We start from the raw sequence: 22,385 nt of genomic DNA, 5'->3' as shown, positions 1-22,385 counted from the left end.
CATGATCGGTAGCTTATTATGGCTAATGTTAGAAGGCTTAAATAAGAGATGTGAAATCTGTAACACTGCTGGCATCATCTACTGTGATTGTTAAAATAATTTTCTTTTAGTATTGAAACACTGATATTAAAATATTTCCTTACCAGAGAGCTACAATACTCACATTTTGGCACCTGGTGCATGATATGGAGTGCAACTGCTACACAAGAGCACTGAGTTATTGAGTAAGATTATTCCTCTTGCTGATGGTTTACTTACTTTGACTTCTTATTTTGGGTCATGTCCACACTGACTTATTACAAACAATCCAAGAGCTTTTGACGAAACCAAGACCAAGACTGTCCAGCTACAGAGGTGGTTTGGTAGAGCAGATCAAAATCCGTCCTCAATGTTTCTTTAACACCTGAACAGTCATGTGATCCAGCTCTAGAATGGATTTTCTACTTCTTGATGTGTTAAATTCAAAAAGGTGCATGATCTGGACTTGTTTTTAAGGCACCTTTGACTGCGCTGATAGCTGAATAATGAAAGTAAATGAGAAATTTAGTAACACCTTTGCAGCTGAATAACTAACAATGTTATTACTTTTCAACAGGTGTTATGTAATAAGTCGTCGATTGCAGGTTTAAAGGAACTAGTGCAACACTGCTTTTTAATGAACTAGAATTATCGCTCTGCGGTGCAGTGCAGTTTCTGTGTGCATATTTGTACATACTTTTTTTCCCAGAATTATATAAGGCCACCATGACCTTTGACATTTGGCTACCAAAATCAAGCAAGTTAATCCTAGAGTCCAAGCGAATGGTTGTGCCAAAATGTGAAAGGATTCCTTCTCGGTGTTCCAAAGATAAAGCATTCACAAGCAAAAAATGTTATTTGTGAGGTCACCATGACCTTGACCTTTGACCACCAAAATCTATTCATCCCTGAGTCCAAGTGAATATAAAACCGCTGAAACAAAAGTTTAACACGAATAATTGTCCAATCAATCACTCAAATTATATTTGTATAGCTCATATTCACAAATGAAAATTCGCTTCATTGGGCTAGATGAAGTGCAACATCCTCTGCCCTTACACTGCATGAAAAGTGGGATCTTCGTCAGTAAACGGCACTGTTACTTGCTGTGGTAGTTCAGGTTCACGACTGTTCATTGGAATCTGCAGGCAGCACAGAAAACTCCCAGGAACTTCCGGGAATTGACGTGGAGTTCCAGGTTCTGGCAGTTCTAGAAGCCTGAGAAGCTTGGCAAGTGACCCCCAATAAGGATTGATTCACTCAGTGGTGCAGAGGTTACACCTTTTTCTAAAAGGTACTAACTCCCTTTTAAGAAAATCTCTCGTATAAATACATCTGGCTTAGTATAACTATAGATTTGCCTTACATAAGTAAGTATGCTATAAGTTCAGGGTACACCTGGTAATACATTGTTAACATTGCATGTCTGTCAAGCTCAACCAAGATAATCTGTTGGAATGGAGAGAGTGGCATCGCTGTACAGTTCTAAGAGAAGTCTTTCTGCTGACACCAACACACTGTGCTTCACATAAAGCATATCAGCAAACATTTGTCCTCCCAAATTACTGGCAAACTCAGCCCCATATTACATGGCATACTGAGCTGTTGACTCTGCTGAAATTGCCTCATAATTTGGACTTCAATTGTCCTATTGTTGTTATTAAACTTTCCCAGTATTCCATTAAAAACGTTCAAATGAAAAACACCATTTTACATTAAATTTCATTTAGCTGACGCTGTTATCCAAAGCGACTTACAATAAGTGCATTCAACTGTGAGGGTACAAACCCAGAACAGCAAGAATCATGTAAGTTCATTAACTTAACACCAGAAAGAATAAACTGGTCCTCAGTCACATACTCATCCTAAAGTACAATTTAAAAACTGCTATAACCGCTGCTTCAAAAGTGACACGGTCATATGTGAAGTTTTACTCTGAAAACGTCACACTCAGCTCGTGAATCCGTCCATTCCTGAAGATGCTACGTCAGTCATCAACATCATCACGTTAGAGGGCTCGTCCAATCACAGCCTCATGAATCAAGCATCTGTCTACCGCAAACAAGAAACTACCGGCTGCTGTTTAGAGTGGGTCAATGAATGACTCTGTTTTCGGTATAAAAAACTTGTCAACTAGTCTCTAGTCAACACCACACTGTTTCCCTGGAGGAGAGGCTGACTGCGTTGGTAAGTACAGCTGCGGGCCCAGTGTGGACGAGTCGAAGCGGAAAAGACGGGCGCACAGTCCGAAAATTACGGTAAGAGCTTAGCTAAAGAGAGATGCCATTGCTAAGCTAAGTAACTCACAGATCTGTATAGCGTGTAAACAACTGGTGGATTAGCGAGAAAGTTGCTAAAAGAAGAAGAGAGCATCGAGTGCTTGAGCAGAACTAGTTTATGTTTAAATATGTACGAACTGCTTAAACTTAAGAGTTTATTCTCATGTTTTTTCATGAGCGTGACTTTTTGTCCTGTTGTATTTTATAGGAAACTGTCCATCGTCTTCACAGCTCTGAGGCAAATGGACGGCGCCACGAGCCGGAGCAAGGATAAGATTAAAGAAGAGACGCGCTGTGCTGTATAAAATACATTCTCTAAGTTTACTTTAACTGATCTATTTCATCATTGTGTTTTCACAGCCTGAGCCCCCCCCCCCCCCCCATTTCATGACATTTCAAGCTTCACCTGATTTCTTTTCACTGGCTAGGCCAGTTGTGTTTTTACAATATTTGTGCTGTAAGTAAATAAAGCTTTGACTCAACATGTACATTGTAAATGTTTTTTTCCCCTACAATATATACAACATATAACATCAAGCATCACATGAATATATGTATAGTCTTCAGTAACTGCAGTGCTTTTGGTATAGGCTTACTAATAATGAATTAGTAATAAATGTATTAATCATGTTTTTGGTTATCATTATTATTATTATTATCGTGTGGGAGGGGGAAGTGTCCAATGGGGAAGTGAGATAAGTTCTCGCCAGGGGTTTCACTGCGACTCATATGCTAATTAGATCACACCCCCCCCCCCCTTCTCCGTCTCTCTTTCTCTCACTGTGGAGCTACTCCCACACCAAGTCAAGATGACAGAGCCAGGGCGACCCGTGTTGCTTATTTACTCTACTTTTTGTGAAAAGCTGTTAATTCCTGTCACTCTCTTTCTCCACCCCTCTCCCTTAGGCCCTCATTTATTTAATTTCACACCTATCTATGTGACAACACTAATCTGTCTGCGTCAGTGTGCCGAGGCAGAGTGCAGCCAACAGGAAGAGACACTGACATTGAACCAATATTTGGGCAAGGCTCTCCTGGTCAGTGTGCCTGCTTCCATATACAGTTTTGACAATAAAGCTCGATGTCTCAATATGTCTCCATTCACAAGTTAATTGCGCTTGCAACACGTTTCAACAGAATGAGTGAGGTGAGACAGAGCCTGACGTGATAAAAGAGGCCTCTGAGCACACTGATACAGAAAGACTCTGGAGACGGAAGGGGAGCAGAGCATTGTAATTCAGCCACACATAACACATGAATGAAGCCTCTGTAGTACATGTAGCTTGTTTTGGAAAAGCAATGACCAGCACCCAAACAAATATTTTAAAATATCCATTGATGATAATCATTTCCAACTCTGCTTGAACTTTTGTCTTCAACTTTTTTGGGGTGCTACCTAGGTTTGATAGACCACATGGGCTACTGACATGTAAAAAGTAATTCAGCCTTTGAATTTGTGCCAGAACCACGTAGCTACCATCACACAACATTTTTGTTACCCCTTTACTCAACAAGTCCAGCAGGAAGTAGCCTTTTTGAGTTATCTCAGACAGACCTGAAAGCTTTGCCACACCACAAAACACACTCTAAATGAACAATTACACCAATCTAAATAGATGTTGTTTGTCTCTACCTTGGATATGACCCATGAGGGCATATCGGACCATCATCATCATGGTTATGATAATAAAGTCACAGTTAAAGTGGAATGGTCATAGTTCACAGAAACAAAACAAAACAGAAACAAAGTTGACTATCTGTGTAACATAATCTCTTGGGTGAAGTTCGGTGTGTTGTTAGCCATTTGTTCAGTGATTCAGTAGGTCTACTAAGAGTGGGCAAGCAGATGATTTTGACATGGGGATTCTTTCATGCATGACATGTTTGAAAGACATCTCAACCTGATCAAGATAGCATGACAGATGAGGAGCTGGTGCCAAGGACTTGATGTCAATACAACCCCACTGATCTAGACTGACACTAGACACTGATGCACAGTTAAGATGTACAGTATGATCTACCGATGTCTTTAATGCAACATTGTGTTTGAAATGGTCCATAGAGGCAAGTTCAAGTCTATATTCCCAACAGCACATTTTACAACTTCAAAGATATCGCATATCAGATCGTGGATCAAGGGACTTTTGTAAGATCATTATTGGGCTTATGCTGGTCAAAAACTCACCAAAGTTCACATCATACTGTCCTCATCAAAGAAAAGTTAATTTTTTTGCTGGACACGAAGTCTGCCATTTTGAATATCCTGAATTCTCTTTTCATTAACACATTTTTGGGGCTTTTATTGTGCATAAGAAATCATAAAACCAATGATCAAAAAGTACTTAAATTTGATATTTGCAATTTGTGTAGCGCATCAGCTTAATAGCGCCTCTGAAATACTTGTTGCATTTTTGAATGGCTAAGAGTGCTCAAGCTAGAAACTTTGCACATTTAAGTACATATTCAAAAGTGCTTACCAGGAAATTTCAACAAAGTAGTTCTCGTGGTAGCTTTCTTCTGAATCCCATATGCACATGGAGAATCCCAGTTTAGTGTACAACTTACTGCTTATTAACAGCATATTATTGCTGCTAAATAGTGTGTTATTAGCCATTTTTCTCTTAAAACGATGCTATGGAATCAGTCAATGATAAGGCAGTATCAAACAGAAGCAAATGCAAAATATTTATCATAAGTATCAGCTGATGAAAACTTTAAAGCGATATTAATAGTACCATAATGTACATGTATGTTATTAGACTACTATCATTTTGGAAAACCCCAAAACAAAAATAACAATGTAACTGAACAATAGAACTGATATATCCATCTTCCAAAACCACTGCAGCTGCATCAGAATCAACAAAAACTAAAATGCTGAAAGAAAAGCAACTGTGACATCTGTCCTGTGAGGTCTTTTCTGCTATCTCATAGGTGAGATCTATGACTAACTTCTTTAGAGAGGTTCACTGGGCTATTACAAATGAGGAGGATAATCACTGTGTGGTTATAATGCAGAGGTTACCATGGAGCTTGTCTCTCTTGGCTGTCCACTCATCACTTTTTAAGCACTGCAACATGCAGCAATACTTTAGATTCCCCTACAGCCATTGAGTGGACTGAAATGGTAATTATGGTGGTGATCAGAGATGGGGGGCATTTATATGAGGTCATACATTAATGAAGTTGGCATAAATGGAAGGGTCAGGGGACTTGACCACAAGCTTCACCTCTGGGCTGATGAGAGATGATTACCAGCCTAATATAACTAATGTTACGATTGTCCTTATTCAAATGCACAATGTCAGAGGACACAGACACCACAATTTGTCACAAAACAGGATGAGGCAGATTTATTTTCTTTTTTTAATCACCATTTAGTTTCTAATACATTTTACATTCCTTCTGCAACCGTTGGTGTTTAGGCAAGTTTAAACTCTCAAACTATTTCAATGTTGACCATCCTAACTTATTCAAACCTAACCAGGTTGTTGTTTATGGCTAACAAAAGTAAATGAACCAAAGTATTTTCCCATCGTGAAACAGATTCACTCATTTACGTTTCACTTGTACACTGTCAGATGTTCATGCAACTCCACATATTACTCTGTAACATAACAAAATGCAGTGATATGTGACATGATTGTAAAAACTGAGGCCTGTGTCACAGAGGCGTAACAGATTAAACATGAATTTCAGAGCAATTTCCCTGTAACCAACTGAGTGATATCATAATCACACCTCACCTTGTTTCTTCAGGACAGGGGATATGAACTGCCGTTAGAACAGTTTATTGAGGAAATTCTCTTTTAACACTTAATAGCACTTTGGAGCATATTGTCAATCCATTAGTTGGAAAGTTATATTTCCAGATGGAAGAAATGCACTGATATTTGTGAGACTTTATGAGAAATTTACTGAATTCCAATACACTGTGAGTCACTCTCATGTTTACTCTGGTTTACAGTGTCTCACAATACCTGTCTATTTTTACAGCGCTGAGGTGATTTCCTTCATGGTCCTCACTGACCTTAAACACTTAGTCACAACATAACCCGTAATGACAGCACTGCGGTTTCTCATCTGAATTCAGCTCTTGTCTCTGGCAGTGTCTGTGGGCGGAGAAGTGAGTGAGTTCTCTGCCTCTTGTACTAAAGATTTTTCATGTCATGGTTGTTTTATGTTGGCCTCTTTTATTTTGAAATAAACCTCAAATCTGAGGTTTTTATGCCTCAGCAATGGCAAAAGTTATGTTTCAGGGGCTGTCCAACCAATTCTCATAAAAGAGTTATCTCAGTAAAACGAAGAGGAAATTCCATCAGATTTGTTTCAGACTTTCACATGGAAGAAATGTATGAGCTGATTAGATATTAGTCAAGGTCACTGTGACCTTGCAAAACAATTTTGGCCTCTTGAATGTGATATCTCAAGCCGGTATACAACAGATGTACCTAATAGACTTTATGAATCAACAAATAGAATGTCAACAGAAAAACAAATCAACTCATGATCAGCAGCATACACACCATGATAAGAGGAAAGCAGCAATGAAATGCCAAAGTTCCTCAGAGATTCATCTTTTCAAGTCAGTATTTTAACGATCTGTTGGATTCAGTCACAGTGGGTCACTGACTCTTCTCACAAACTGTCATTAATTCCAGCACATAGTTCTCAATAAATGCATATGAATGTGAAGTCACAGATACGTCTGTACCACACTTACATTGCTTTCTGATATTTTTGTAAGTAGAAAGAAAAGAAAAATCGCCGAAGCCTTGTCTTCTACTTCTCCCTAAGTAATGTAAAGCTGGAGCCTTGTTAAATATGGGGTAACTAAGAGGGAAAAAGATCAAGGCAAAATCATCAAACAGAAACAATGACATCGAGCCTCAAGAAAGAAACAACTTTGTATTCTGTTCTTCTGTGAGGTTTGTTAGAGTTTGCTGCCAAAACAAACCATCAAAAAATACCAAATGTACTGTATACTGTGATTAGTTGCATACTAAAACCCTGTCAAAGTGTTTCAGATGGTTTCCCCTCTCACTAGCTGCATGCTGCAGGCTGAGGCTCTGGCAAACTCTGTGCTGCACAGACGCACATCCATCTTTATGACACTTTTATTCTTGAAAAGAAAACGATCTACTGAAAGGTGGGAGCCAATGAACTGCAACACGTTTGTTTGCCTTTTTTGTCTTCACATTATGGAGCTGGAAAAATTAACAACCTGTGGTCCTCTACACAACTCAAATGCTAGATTTCTTTTGCTATATTTGGGGATATGTTTGTTTGTTTCTACATCATTCAGTCTATCCTGGAAGATGCTGATGAAGTCACTATGACTTAAAGGAAATGCATCATGCAATTTTCAAGAATAAGACTGGATGTGAATTCTATTTATTAACATCTTACATTGATTATGAAACAGTCAGGAATTTGGGAGTCATCTTTGATCCCAATTTGTCAAGTTGTGACGTAACATCTAAAAAATCATGTCCTGTCTTTGATGCAGAAAAATTAGTCCACGCCTTTGTTACATCCAGACTTGATTATTGTAATTCCTTATTATAAAGCTTAAGCAGTAAGTCTTTAAAGACTCTGCAGCTTGTCCAAAATGCTGCAGCACGTGTCCTGACAAGAACCAGGAAAAGAGACCACATTTCTCCTGTGTTAGCTTCACTACACTGGCTTCTGGTTAAATCTGAAATAGATTTTAAAATTCTCCTCCTCACCTTCAAGGCCCTTAATAATATGGCACCATTATACCACAAAGAGCTGATAGTACCTTATCAACCCACTAGAGCACTGCGCTCCCAGAATTCAGGCTTACTTGTCGTCCCTAAAGTCTCTAAAAGTAGAATAGGAGCCAGAGCTTTCAGCTATCAAGCTCCTCTCCTGTGGAATCATCTCCCATTTTCAGTTCGGGAGGCAGACACCATCTGTACGTTTAAGAGTAGGGTTAAGAAGAAGAAATGAATGTCAATATGGCTGCGGCCACATCGTGGATTATGATGATGGATCGCGAATCAGAGATCGTGATAGTAATGGCAGATCCTGTATCGTGCTGGCATCCGATCGTGGTGGTGGACCACGATCGAGGTGGCAGCTGATGGTGGACTATGATTACAACAGGACTGCTTGATCTAATATGTCTACTCAGATACTCGACCATTACTGACAATTTCTCAATTAATTTACCTTCCATTATGTTACAAACTGTTTATTCTAATCAATGCTGTAAATACTGTAGATCCCTCACACGTGGCTCTCTCTGAGGTTTCTATGTTCTTTTTATCCTGTTAAAATGTTTTTTTTTTTAGTTTTTCCTTACTCTTGTTGAGGGTTAAGGGCAGAGGATGTCACACCTTGTTAAAGCCCTATGAGACAAATTGTGATTTGTGAATATGGGCTATACAAATACATTTTGATTGATTGATTGATTAATGATAATGTGTAATTACAGTTTGACTGTTTTGCAGTCCCTTGGGTATTGTGTTACATTGTTAACAGTGAATACTTGTTTAGAATGAATGTCTGTGAAATCTTTATGTCCACACTGACTCCAGGGCAATGTTATGCTGCCAAAGCCTCCAAATTGAGGGATATGCAGTTGCAGCAGTTGTCTCAGTTTTGTCTGATGGATGGCCCACACTGTCACCTTTGAAAACACAGCAGTAAGGCACTCAGCTGCGGAGCAACAAATCAGAATGAAGTTGTTCTCAACATCATTTCAGTCTAAAGTCCAACTGTAGAGAAAAAGCTGGAAATGGCCAGTGCCTGAAAATGAGGTTTTGTGGCATTCTGAATTTTGAAAGCAAAACTTGTTTATTCCTACCAAACAAATGCTAATGGAACAAAAACCCACCTATGCCAACTAAATAAGTCAGGCGTGAATAAGACTGATTGAGTTGATCAGTTATCCGGACAAATCTGTGTGATTGTGTCACACCATACACTGTTAATCAGATCTCAGATAAATATCAGTGTCCTATCCTATCTTGCAAAATCACCATCTATGTTCCCTCCACTTCTATGCAGACAGCATGCAATGGCTTCAAAATGCACACATTTAATCCACCAACTGAACAATTATTTTAAGCAATCAACTGGGTTTCATGCACAATCTGCATGATGTGACTCTTCACGCCTCCCTCTGAAACAGCCTGACCGCACCTGGGAGAGCTGCTGGTTACACAGAATATTCAACAATTTTCAAGCTGCTAGTCACGTGTATCACTCATCTGCATGTGGATTCCCTCTGAGCCGAGGGGAACGTGCAGGAACAAAGATGTGAAGTGTCAAAAAAAAAAGCTTCTTACACTGGGGGACAATGGTGAGAACCATGTTGAGAGTAAAGTAGAAATGAAACTTTGCAAAATTTGCAAATGCATATGAAGAACTTTGGATCACTGGGTGACTTTATTGGGTTTTTGCATAAGCTGATGTAAAATCTTGACAGGCGGTGTGTGAACTGAGTGTAAACTCACAGAGACAAAACCGAACTTAGGGTGAGAACATGATCATGACCTGATTATTTTGGTGTCAGCTGCTCCACTGAGAAAACTTTGCATGGTATTCAACAGTTATGGACGTCACAATGAATCAGTGGAAGACAGTAATTCACTGTTGTACTGTTACATGTTTTAGGGTTGTATACTGAACTGTACATATTTTAAGGTACTGAGCAAATAAGGGGGAAATATTAGCGGATGCACAATGAAAGAATATAATACACTTACAGGGGGAGTAAAGGACCAAAAAAGTTATTGTCACAAATGTGCTTTTATTGAATTCAAGGTACCACTACTGGTACCATATCAGTTCAAATATAAACTGTAAATATCCACATTTTATAGCGCAAAATGCTATACTTAACCAATTTAACTTGTTCAAAAAATCGGAAAAAAAGGAGCAACAGTAGATGGAGAGCTATATAAATGGACAGACAAAACCATTAATATTGGACATTGCCAATCCTGGATTACATTCAGTGACAGCATCTTTAAATTTCCTGTTTTCCACAATATCTGTGCATGTCCAGCATGGGAGAAAAATTCTGTGGATTTTTTGATTCTCTGCAGCAGATGGTAAAGTCTGCTTAAGTAAACTAGATTGTTAAAACCTCTCATGTTGAGAGAGGCACTGACCTATCCATGCTTTAAAGGCAATGCCCTGCTCCTGGCCAGGAGTGTCACAAGGGACTTTGGGGTCCCAAAGCAAAAGGGATCAGGGGGGGCCCTACATCTAGCCAAACCAAACCCAAGAAACACATAATACCAAACCCCACCATTCCAATCGTCAAATAAAGCTTTTATTTTCAAAAAGTAGTGAATTTCAAATACAAACCCTCATCACCAGGATCATCATCGAAATCTCTAAAATTGTGAAGCTTTTGGCCCAAAGTTAGTTTCATGAGACCTCGTTTGGGGGTTTCTAACCATGGAATCGATGCAGTCTCCTGTACATAACTGATCACATAATTCAATGAGCTTTTCACAAAATTGTCATTACTGTGGACTAACGTAATTAACCATTCACAGGGGCCCCCTCTCAGCTCAGGGGCCCTGACAATTGCTTGCTTTTCCTGATCTGTTGCAATGCCCCTGCTCCTAGCTATGGCAGCTCATGTCATTATATCGACATGTCTTAAATATCTATGGAGGAAAAGTTATGCGATAATTATCGATATCACGTTTTTTTTGTCCGCTGTATGGATCAGACGCCAAAGAACCACCGAATCCTACACTTCCAACAATGCAGCTCCATGTTGTCTTTTCATCAGACCCTCCTTGGTTGGTAAATGGCAATACAACATCGTCCGAACTTCACTTCTCCAGTTTTTAAAAAAGGCATTTCCCTGACCTGACAAACCAGTCAGTCAAGAAAAAAGGGCTTCCTAAGAACATGACACTTTTTCTTACAAGATGCCTTCTGTTGTGTCTTGCTTATCAATTCAAATTTTCAGCAGGGAGACAAAAGTGAAGCAGCTGTCCTCTCTGTACCGATTGCAATCATTTATACTTGGTCTACATGTCTGCCACTGGTACACTGAAGCTGCACGCAAGTATATTACATGTTGCTCAGTCTGAATGAGAACATCTCAACTTAATTACATCAAAACGTAATATTTAGTGCAAAGGGCAGCAGAGGAGATAGAAGCAAACCTATGTTTCTAAATCTGGTTCAATGCAATATTGCTGCTATGAGACGGAGACTGAGAGTGTGCTGCAGGATGCTTGGGCTGTATTCACTTATTCGGCTCTGTGCGTGTGTGTGTGTGTGTGTGTGTGTGTGTGTGTGTGTGTGTGTGTGTGTGTGTGTACAGAGGCAGGCAGGCAAGTAGCTGCAGAGTCAGACACCCCTGTTGGCTGCATTTTATAAGTTCATTGCACAATCAGCTTGTAATTGGCAGAGCTAATGAAAGAGCACGGCAAAGCAAAGCTCAAGCGTCATACATTAGAGGCTATGCAGTTAATATAATGAGGACAGGAAGTCAGCGCAGTCTACTGTATATCTAACACCGTTATTTTTAGATTATTCAATTCAATTGTATTTGTATAGCGCCATGTATAATGTATAATGGAAGGCAAAGATCAGGCAGAAATCAGCAGGAATCTTAACAAAGATAATCGCATTAGCATGCAAGACCCAGAGTGCATCTGAGATGACAGCTTGGCTGACTAATAACTCCTCAGAATAATCCAATTAACAACATCTGTCACTGCTCCACTCTTTGGAGATCAAATCAGATTATGGATCAACAGGTAGGTTTCTGACTGAGCTCCGACACAACATCATTCTAAAGGTGATGTTGCCATTTTGGGCATTATATCAAAGCTCAGGGAAAGATGTCGGAGAAAAAAGTGTGTTACAGCTGCAATAATCAATGCATTTGGACTGTGAAATATGTCACTCCCAGTGCTGAGCCTCTTGCAACTCATTGCTTTGGCCTTTTGACCTCCAAACTCTCTCCTTCCAGCAGCAAGCAGCTGTTTTCAGTGAAAAACTCAGGGAGAACCCACTGTTCACTACATGCCCAGCACCATACAGCACACAGTGCGTTAGAGGTAGACAGTGTCTGGTAGACATAGTGGGATGTTTAGAGGCTAAGAAGAGAAACATTTTTCTCAGGAGTTGGTAGAGACTAAAAACTGAGCTGGACGAAAGTGAATATTTGACTAATCAGTTCATCAGGTGGACACAAACATGATCATATGTTCAGCAGCAGGTGGTGGTGCTGTGCACTCTAAGCCCATTCTACACATAGATGTGTTTATTACAGTAGCACTGAGACATTATTTAAGCAAAGGTGTTCTAAACATTAGCAATCTCTACAAAAAACAATATCACTTAAAATGAAGTCATCTGCTCATGAGTCATCTTCGGTTTATTTTGAAGAGATCAAGTCAATACAGATAAACAGGAAGGTAGCTGGGTTATGGGAGATCAGTCTTTATCACATGGCATTGTAAATTTGGTCTTTTCTCATTACATTGGAGACCGAAGACCAAGCATAAGTCAGCAGTAATCAATGTGGGAAATGTGATCTGTAGAAAAACCTATCAAGTACGGACCAACATCACCTCAAGATTAACAGTTGAACCATTCTGACCAAAATGAGATTCTGTGGGTTTTTTATCAACAAGAAAATGTAGGGTGGTAAACGCCAAATATTGATACCGTCATTATCAGATTATCTGTCATGTCATTTATTTATCTGCTTTTTATTGTTAAACAATATCATAAGATTAAACAAACAAAAAAAATCCCATCACAAGCTTGTGGAGCCCAAGGTGACATCCCAATCTGTCTGATTCTGTCAGATTTTCATCTCAGTTCTACACGAGAGAATCAGCAGAGCTCCCGTTGGAGAGGCTGCAGCAGGGGATGCTGATAAATGACCTGAATCATTCGCCAATCATTCACACCACTGGACATCTATCGGCTGACAGATGAATGAACTAATGTGTCAGAGTTACAGTAATAAATAGAATGTATGTAAAAGCGGGCTGATCTCACGGCTCATCTAGACATAACACCGCTGAAGCTGCGGGTCCACTGGTCCAAGTTCACTCACCAGCAGCGTGGGCAGTCCGGCCACCACAGCGTAGAGGAGCACGGGCGGGACGGCGCTGCTGTCCTCCGGTCCCAGGTACGGTTTGGTGTAGGTGGTGTCGTAGCAGAAGAAGCCCTGCACGTGCACGCTGAAGGTGTCGGTGTACTCGAAGTAGTAGGCCAGCATGACGGTCCCGGCCATGATCACCAGCTGGAAGTACAGCATGATGCAGACGAAGAGCGAGAGACATTTAATTAGAACAATTGCTTTTTTTCTTCCTCCCCGTCCGTCTCTCTCCTACCCAGCCTCCTCCTCCTCCCCCCCGGTACCGACTCCCGCTGACCGCCTCATGTCGGCTCGGCTGCACGCGAGGAGCCGCTCTGTGATCACGGCGGAGGCTCGCTCGCTCTGGATCCCTCTGCTCTACTGCTGCTGAGACTCAGGACTGTGTGTGTGTGTGTGTGTGTGTGTGTGTGTGTATGTGTAAGAGAGAGAAGAGAGGGGAGCGAGAGAGAGGAATGAGGGGTGTGTGTGTGTGTGTGTAAGAGAGAGAAGAGAGGGGAGCGAGAGAGAGGAATGAGGGGTGTGTGTGTGTGTGTAAGAGAGAGAAGGGAGGGGAGAGAGAGAGAGAGAGAGAGAGAGAGAGAGAGAGAGAGAGAGAGAGAGAGAGAGAGTCAGGTGCATGTGTGTAAGAGAGAGAGAGAGGGAGGGAGAGAGAGGGGGGAGTGAGGTGTGTGTGTGTATGAGAGAGAGAGAGGGGGGGGGGGGGGAGTGAGTGGTGTGTGTGGGTGTATGAGAGGGGGGGGGAGAAAAGGAAGGGTAGAGTGGTGTGTGTATGAGAGAGAGGGGGGAGAAAAGGAAGGGTAGAGTGGTGTGTGTATGAGAGAGAGGGGGGTGAAAAGGAAGGGTAGAGTGGTGTGTGTATGAGAGAGAGGGGGGAGAAAAGGAAGGGTAGAGTGGTGTGTGTATGAGAGAGAGGGGGGAGAAAAGGAAGGGTAGAGTGGTGTGTGTATGAGAGAGAGGGGGGTGAAAAGGAAGGGTAGAGTGGTGTGTGTATGAGAGAGATACTCTCAACTATAAATTTAGCCCACATTTAATCATTGAATAAAATAAAATGAATGAGATGAGCAGAAGCTGCATGAACCGATGAGGATGAATTGAAGTATAGGTTCTCTCTGTATATTGTTGCACGTTATTGCTTTTAAGCAACGATGAAAGAAGTGTCTACAAGAGCAAACAGGATCAACCACAATATAATAAATACATTATACAATTTAACCCTTGTAACCATAAATGTAGTTAGAATTTTTTACCATTCACTTTTAAATGTGTTTACGTCCAGTAATTGCCTTTATGTGTACGTTTTCATTCCTGCACAGGATTTAAACTGCATACTTGCACACAAAGAATTCACAGATGAGAATGTACTACACCGTTACTGCTTGTAATTTCATCTCATGGACTGAAGCCTCCCTGTGCACTAATAAGTACATGTGGTGTACCCCTGTAACCATAAATGCAAGTTAGTGTTTTTTCTCCATTAACTTTTAAATGTGTTTACGTCCAGTAATTGCCTTTATGTGTAAGTTTTCATCCCTGCACCGAAATTAAACTGCATACTTGCACACAAAGATAAGAATGCATGCAAGTACTACTCATGGACTGAAGCCTCCCTGTACACTAATCAGTGCATGTGGTCATGTGCATTCATTAAACTGGGTCTACACAAACTACTCTATCTGTGTGTGTATGGCTCAGTCCATGTCTACAGTCATCCAGAACTGGAGACCAAATCACTAGGTTTGTTTATTCCACACTCATTTCAGGTGCTGCATTTTATACATGACACCAGTCTAGGATCCCAGAGTAACTAAGGAACCATCTCATTGAGAATTCTCCCATCATCCACTGTAACATACTCTCAAATTAATGTTTATTATTGGCATGTTTTTAAAAAGGTGCTTATCTTGTTTCCCAGCAGTGTTGCAGACCTGCTGTTTCCACTCCATAATTCTGTCAAAGCACTTCACACATGTATCCTTCTTGCCAAGCTAGAATGGTTGTGTTGTGTTCATTACCCGCCACTGGGTCTAGTTATTTTTATTTTATCTATTTATTTATTTTTCTTGTGTTGCTGCAGTGACCCCATTTCCCCAAATGGATCATTGAAGCCTCATCTTATTTTATACTCTACGCACTCTTCGTCTCTTTTTCTGCCACCAGAAACACGTTATTCTGCTCTACTTGCACGTTCAAATCCATAAATGAAGGTGGAGGAGACAGAGGGACAGATGGACACGGACAGACAGAGGTGAGGATGCAGAAATGCCGGGAGTCAGGTGGGTGACAGCACTGAGTAATGGCTGCCATTAATGTGTCATTCCATCATTACTCCCCATTTTATGACTAACTAGGCCAAATCTATATACTCCTAGCTTCATGCTCGAAGATGCCAGAGAGATGTAATGATGCATTTTTCCCTAAATTATACTATCATCAAAAATGGTTAATTACATCATGCATACATAAAGAATCTGCTGTTATTAGACTTACAACTGTCTAATAAACTATAAATCCCGGTCATCATGACTTTACGAGGAAACGTTGACAGATTGTTTCATTGAGAGGATCGAGAGGAAAAGAGATTAAATGAAGCTAAGACTTCTTGTGCATGCCTCCTAAGTCAGTTATTCTGTTTTCATCCTGTTTTCATTATTCTTGTCTCATCTCACTCTGAGACAATCACTTTTGAGATGTCAAACTTGAACATGTTCTCCCTCTCCTGTCATTGAGTTTTCATTTCAGTACGGTGAACGCTGCGTTAACCGCCTCCACTACTTTACCACATCTACTCAGGGTGCCTGGTAATCTCCCATCAAACCCTCCAACCAGAAGCCCTTTATGAGACCTCCAAACCTGACGCTTCAATATTCATCTAGGCCCTGGGGGAGCCTGGACACTCTTTTGGAATAACCAAATTCATAGTTCTACCTCCTGCTCGGATCTAAGCCCCAAAGTCTAATCATTCTGTTCACAATGAATCCAATTTTAATCTAATTTACTTTTTCCCATTTGTCCAGAAATTGAATGACCACGTGAAAGCAGAATGTTATTGGTGTCGCAAGGTGGAATTGTGAAAAAAGGGAAATGGATTTTAGGCTTTGATGAGCAAAAAACTAAAATCCATATCATGCACCCCCCTTTGGACATCATGTTTGTTTGCGGTCTTGTCCCCTGAAGTCAGTCATAAACACTTCCTTTATGGTTTACTTCATGCTCATGGTAAAAGACTGCAAAAGGTGATTGGTTGGGGAGCATGTAGTCTGTCATGTCTCATGGCCATGACACAGCAAGGAAAAACACAGTTACCATTTTAATAGATAAACTATTGTGTAGTCTGAGCCCAGGATTTGGATGCTTGTATTTGCTCCTTAGTACTAAACACAAAATACAGCTCAGGCTGGAAGGATTGATTAGTTTCTAAAGCATGAACCAAATTCACATTTGAACGTGGTGATGGTGCCAGATGAAATGTCAGGGGATCATCACAGGGGCTAGAATTCATCCTGAGGGGAACATTTAAGTCTGAAACACATTTTATTGTACTCCATTCAATAGGTGAGGACACAATTTCAGACATTGTTCAACCTACTATGGCTGAGAACCTCGAGAACAGAGACATTTGAATGTGTCACAAGAAAAAATAATACATGCATTAAGCTACCACGTAGAGTGAATAGTGCCTGGGAACCCATTATTATCATGGAGGAGATGTGTGGAGTGTGAAGAAAATGGTAAGTATAGTATTTACTGGCTGAGGAGCTGCAGTTGCTCAGGAACTAAACACTACAGGTAAAGTTGATACAATCAAATGAATTCAGTGTTGCTGTTGCTGAACAGAGCTTTCTATTCAGTTGCAGCAGTTTGGGGAATGTTGGCTACAGACATTTACAGCCAGTGACACCTGTGACACTTCACACATCCGCCTGATGGTAATCATGCTGCACATTCAACACAGCTCCAGGACAGTTCATTGCTTTCCAAGACATTCAGGTTAAATTTGTGATTTCAACCCAGCAATCTCCCAGCAGCTGCAGGATTTCCTGGATGTGGGAGAGTGCTGACATTTAGGTTTTCACATAGCCAGCAGTACACAGGAACCCACTACTTAGAACATCATACTAATTCTGATAGTTTACTCCTTGTTCTCTAAGAACAACCTCAGTTCTCCGTGGATTTAATTCGACAAGATATTGGAAATTTTCCTTTGAAATTCTGCTCCATGTTTATCTCTAAAAACTGATTTTTCATGTGAATATATAGAAACTGGAGGCGAGTGACAAGATTTTGGGGCCGGAGGCATTCTGGTTTCCCTTTCAAGTTTGACCAATCACATTTGAGTAGGATTTGGTTGCCTGCAGGTAAACAGTTTGTGTGGAGAGCAAAAGAGCTGGACCTCATGGAATGAAATGCATTGGCGATCAGTTTTTAAATTTATCTGCATTCATATACAGATAGCTGTAACTGGAGATTAGGCAAAATGCTATGTGGACATAAATATCTACAAAAAGTAGTACAGTATGTTTTGTGTGGAGAAATGTTAAACGTGTGGGATAAAATAAACTATTCTGACTGTAAACAGTTTACAACCAACAGACGACTTGGCCCAGATTTCCGCTGTCTACATCGGAAGCCCCAAAATATTGTCCGTTGCCCCAAGAGGCTGATTCATTGTCAGACGATAGCCAATGGGCTCCGAGATAGGCTCCATGTTGGCATGACTGGATCACATTATGTCTGCAGATTAGTCAGCTGCACTCTCAAGTTGCACATTCAAGTTGCCAATCTCCTGTTCTACCACATCCAAAATGAGTTCTACTGGATCATCTGGGGAGGTAACTGAAGTTCAGTGAACTCACTGTCATGTTCATGAAACCAGTTTGAGATGAGCTTTATACAGCCAAAGAGGGAGGAACATGCTCAGAAAATACTCAGACAGGGTTTCAAAAGGCGATATATTGGTATGAAGTGGGTCAAAGTGTGCAAAGAATAACACCAGCACTAGCATCCTGGACTGTTGACCTAAGGCAGGTTATGTCCGTGGATTCATGCTGTCGTCTTCAAATTCTGATCCGACCATCCTCTCAGCAGAAACCCAGATTCATCAGACAGGCCTCGTTTTTCAGTCTTCATCTGTCCAGTGTTGCAGCCTCAGATTTCTGTTCTTGGCTGACAGGAGCGGAACCCTGCTGTTGTGGCCCATCTGCCTCCAGGTTGGACATATTTTCCATTCTGAGATGATTTTCTGCTCACCAGATTTCAAAAGACTGGTTATAGCTAAGTCCCAGTTTTCTGTCAAGTCGAACCAGTCTCACCACACCACTCAGACCCCTCTCATCAACAAAGTGTCTCCATCTGCAGAACTGCTGCTCACTACAGGTTTTATTTCTTTGTATGCCGTGGCTCCATTCTGATTTAAAACTGCAGAGACTTTTTTAAGTGAAAGAATTCAGTTTCAGAATCACTCACTCCAGCTTGTTTGACACCAACCATCATATCACAGCAGTCACATTTTCCTCAATATAATGTGAATAAGAACTGATCTGGGTTTATCTGTATCTGCACGATTGCACTATATGTGAGCTGCTGATAGGATAGTTGCATAAATAAGCAGGTATATCAAATGTAATAAAGTTATTGGTGAGTCTAAATAATATTCTATATCAGATGTGAAATAAAATAAGATTTGTTTGTAAGCCTGCAAGTAAATTATGTAAAAACAAGGGTAATCATTTCTATACATTACTATATCCTGATTGAAACGTTGGTTTTAACAGAGTATCTAATAAAAGTGAAAAAGATAAATTCCACACACAAACACAAATCAAGCAGAAAGTAGACTCCAAATACAGCCAATCAGAGCACAGTTCATGTAAACAGTGGTGAGCCCACTGTAGACCTGTGTGTCCATCTGTCACCATCCCACAATCTCTGCTCTACTGCTAAGGTGCTGAATAGGTCTCACACACACACACACACACACACACACACACACACACACACACACACACACACACACACACAAATCAAGCAGAAGAAGAAAGGCTCCACACGCCTGCACACACATTCATATACGCATACAGGATGTATCTCGGCTCACAATAAGAATAAATGTACTGTGTCAGAATGGTTTTCAGATTTCTGTTCAACAAAATCAAACCAGCATGTCTGTCAGCACCTCTTGTCTGTTTGTACATCCACCTGACTGAGCACTTGACTGTTGGCAGCCTGGGAGAAAGTCAAACAGTAATGATAGTAGTGACACTGTATTGGCTTTATGCCAACTGTTTTTGGTTGTTTTATGAAAGAAGAGCGAATATTTATAACCCCCCTGACGGAGCCTAGGTGGATGCTGGGACGGTGGAGGGGCTGAATCTACCGGCAGCAATACTGACGCAACAGCAGCGGGTGGCAAGCAAAAAAGGAAATGATGGGACATTTATTTGTGTTTAAATAGATTGCATAATTGGGACGATGTGTCTTGTAGAGGATGTGGAGAATGAGGCATATCACATGATTGGAGCAGCGCAGCTTGAGTTGGCTGCCATAACTAGCTCACAAGCTTTGCTCCATTCTCAGTCTTTTAGGCGCACTTGTAATCAAAATTATTGTACGCCGTCATTTGAGCAACACAAGTCTGACGTACTAAACCGTCCTGGTTGAGTAATACGTTTAAAAGCTGAAATAAATCACTGTCATTGCTAAGCAGGAAAGAAAGGGGGGAGACTAGCATTCCATGACAGCTACAGGAAAGCAGAGAAGAGGACAGATCATCTTAGAATCTCACTGGCACAACTTCAGGAATTTCTGAGCACTAGAGACAAAAAAACATTCACCTGTCACAATACTGTTTGTATTTGTTGGAAGCTTTAAAGCTCAGACAGACTTTGCAAAATGCCAAAAATATATATATAAGGTTATTAGAGGATTCGTTTTCAAAACTAACCCACAACAAATATATAATGTAACCAGCTGCCGATCCTCACACACAGTAACACTACGTGGGCCGCCATAGTAATTATGACATCAGAACCAATGATGACAGGCATATTTTACTTGTCTCACTCTCATCAGGAGTAGTAGACTTTTCCATCTCCTCCCGGAGGAGCAACTAATGAGCTTTGTTGCCTGGTGAATACAGGTGTCCCACTGCACAGCAGCTGCACTAAAGCGTGACAAGAACCTGACACACACACACACACACACACACACACACACACACACACACACACACACACACACACACACACACACACACACACACACACTTGATCATGAAAGCAAGCAAAATCACACACATTTGTGATTTAACGCAGTATGTAGTTAAAATGAGATCAAAGTACAATTCAGATCACTCATACAACAAAATGAACCCTGATGATTTGTTTTAAACTTTGACTACAGTCATTGTCAGTTGAACACAAACTGTGAATGCAGTTCCATTTTGATATGGAAAAAGACCTTTTTAAAACTCTTCATAACAATGCATTGTGTGGGTTTGATAAATGTGCTATTTTTCAGCATCACCCATGACAAACTTTATCGTGGTACCTTGATATCGTGTGACAACAGTGTGATATCACAGCCGCCAGGACAAGCTGATATATCAGGCTGTTAGGGTGTTGATATCACGCCACTTCTCCCTGAATGTAAATGAGATTTTAACAAGTTAAAATGTCACCTCCTCACTCCTGACACTAACACGGTCACAGAGAAGAAAATGAGCATAGAAAATGAGTCAGAGAAGATTCAAGGATACCTTTTGTCTTACATTTGCAGTTTTCTTCTAAGATAATCTTGTAATCACTTGGTTCGCTAAACTCTGGAAGACTCAAAAACTGTTCCAACAAACTCTGACAGAGCAAGAAACAGTCAGACAACAGGCAACGGTTTATTTGGAAATCATGTTATTACTACCCTTACTACAACAGTAAGTACAGAGAGGTCTACATCTTCAACCAACCACACACTGAAGAATTGCATTTTGTCCAAACTCAAGTCCGTTGTATCACAACCTGATTAGATGATAACTAGCGGTTCTATATTATGTAGGTCGCTTAGGTCTTCGGATCAGGGCCTACTGGTTTTACCTCGCACTCGCCTGAGAACAAAAAGGTGATCATGCCTTTGAGGTGGTTCAAACTTTTACCCCAATTACGATTAATTAACCATTATTCTGTGACCAACAGAGAATCTATAAATAGGCGTGTTGTGGTTGAAATATGAGAAATGCTTACATTGTGTTTTATTACACCATTATGCCAAAGGCAGCACCGTGACCTAGATATAGTCAATATATCACAGAAGTAAGCATGCAAAAATACCTTAGCTAACAGGGTTCGAGTCAAGTGTAGCACACCAGATTTGATTTCATCATCGCGTGTGAATAAACAGCTCGTATTAAAAAGGCAAAGCGGCAGAGGAGAAAACTTCAAAGTAACATGCTTCAAGCCGCCCAGGCTTATCTGGCATGTCACACTTCATAAGAAATTCATGCAGTGTCTTTCTTGCGACCCACTGATGTGAAGGCAGTTCCTGCAGGCCCCTGTTCATGAATGAAAATAATTGTGGCAGGCATGGGTGGAAGTGGAGACTGAATGCTGGGGCAGCCAGTGCAGCGGCGTGTTCTCCACATACACTGGGTCACATTAAAGAGGACACACAATGTACTATAGCCTATATACACGATTTGTGTGCTAATCCTGTACCTGATTTAACAGTGGTCTGCATTTACAACTCTTAGGAAATGTAATTGTGGAAGGAATTCATAATTCACAATGCCAGTTTTAAAAAAATAATTCAACACATGGTTCTATTCTTTAATCACGCAGTCTACAAACATGCAAGCAACTATGTGAGGCTGTGCTCGTGCACTCTGGGGCTTTTGGGAAAAAAACACTGTGGCTCTAAACACATTTCAGCTGAGGTCGACGGCAATGTCTTTATTTTAGCAGTTTTTATTTGATTGTAATTCA

General features: G+C 40.7%; 1 protein-coding gene across 2 annotated transcripts in view; it reads right to left on the bottom strand.

Moving 5' to 3' along the window:
* LOC117753632 (phospholipid phosphatase-related protein type 5-like) overlaps positions 1-22,385 on the bottom strand; it is a 99,527-nt gene that overhangs the window by 50,863 nt on the left and 26,279 nt on the right. The window contains exon 3 of one of the 2 annotated variants that reach the window (XM_034571834.1): positions 13,372-13,560. In XM_034571834.1, the coding sequence (XP_034427725.1) occupies positions 13,372-13,560 (189 nt within the window). Of the gene's footprint in view, positions 1-13,371; positions 13,839-22,385 lie in introns of those variants that run through there. The other variant, XM_034571835.1, reaches the window with a different exon arrangement.

The sequence above is a fragment of the Hippoglossus hippoglossus genome, chromosome 20, assembly GCF_009819705.1.
Source record: "Hippoglossus hippoglossus isolate fHipHip1 chromosome 20, fHipHip1.pri, whole genome shotgun sequence".
In the NCBI taxonomy this organism is placed as follows: domain Eukaryota; kingdom Metazoa; phylum Chordata; class Actinopteri; order Pleuronectiformes; family Pleuronectidae; genus Hippoglossus; species Hippoglossus hippoglossus.
The sequence above is the reverse complement of the archived record's forward strand: the minus strand, read 5'-3'. Positions and strand labels throughout refer to the sequence as shown.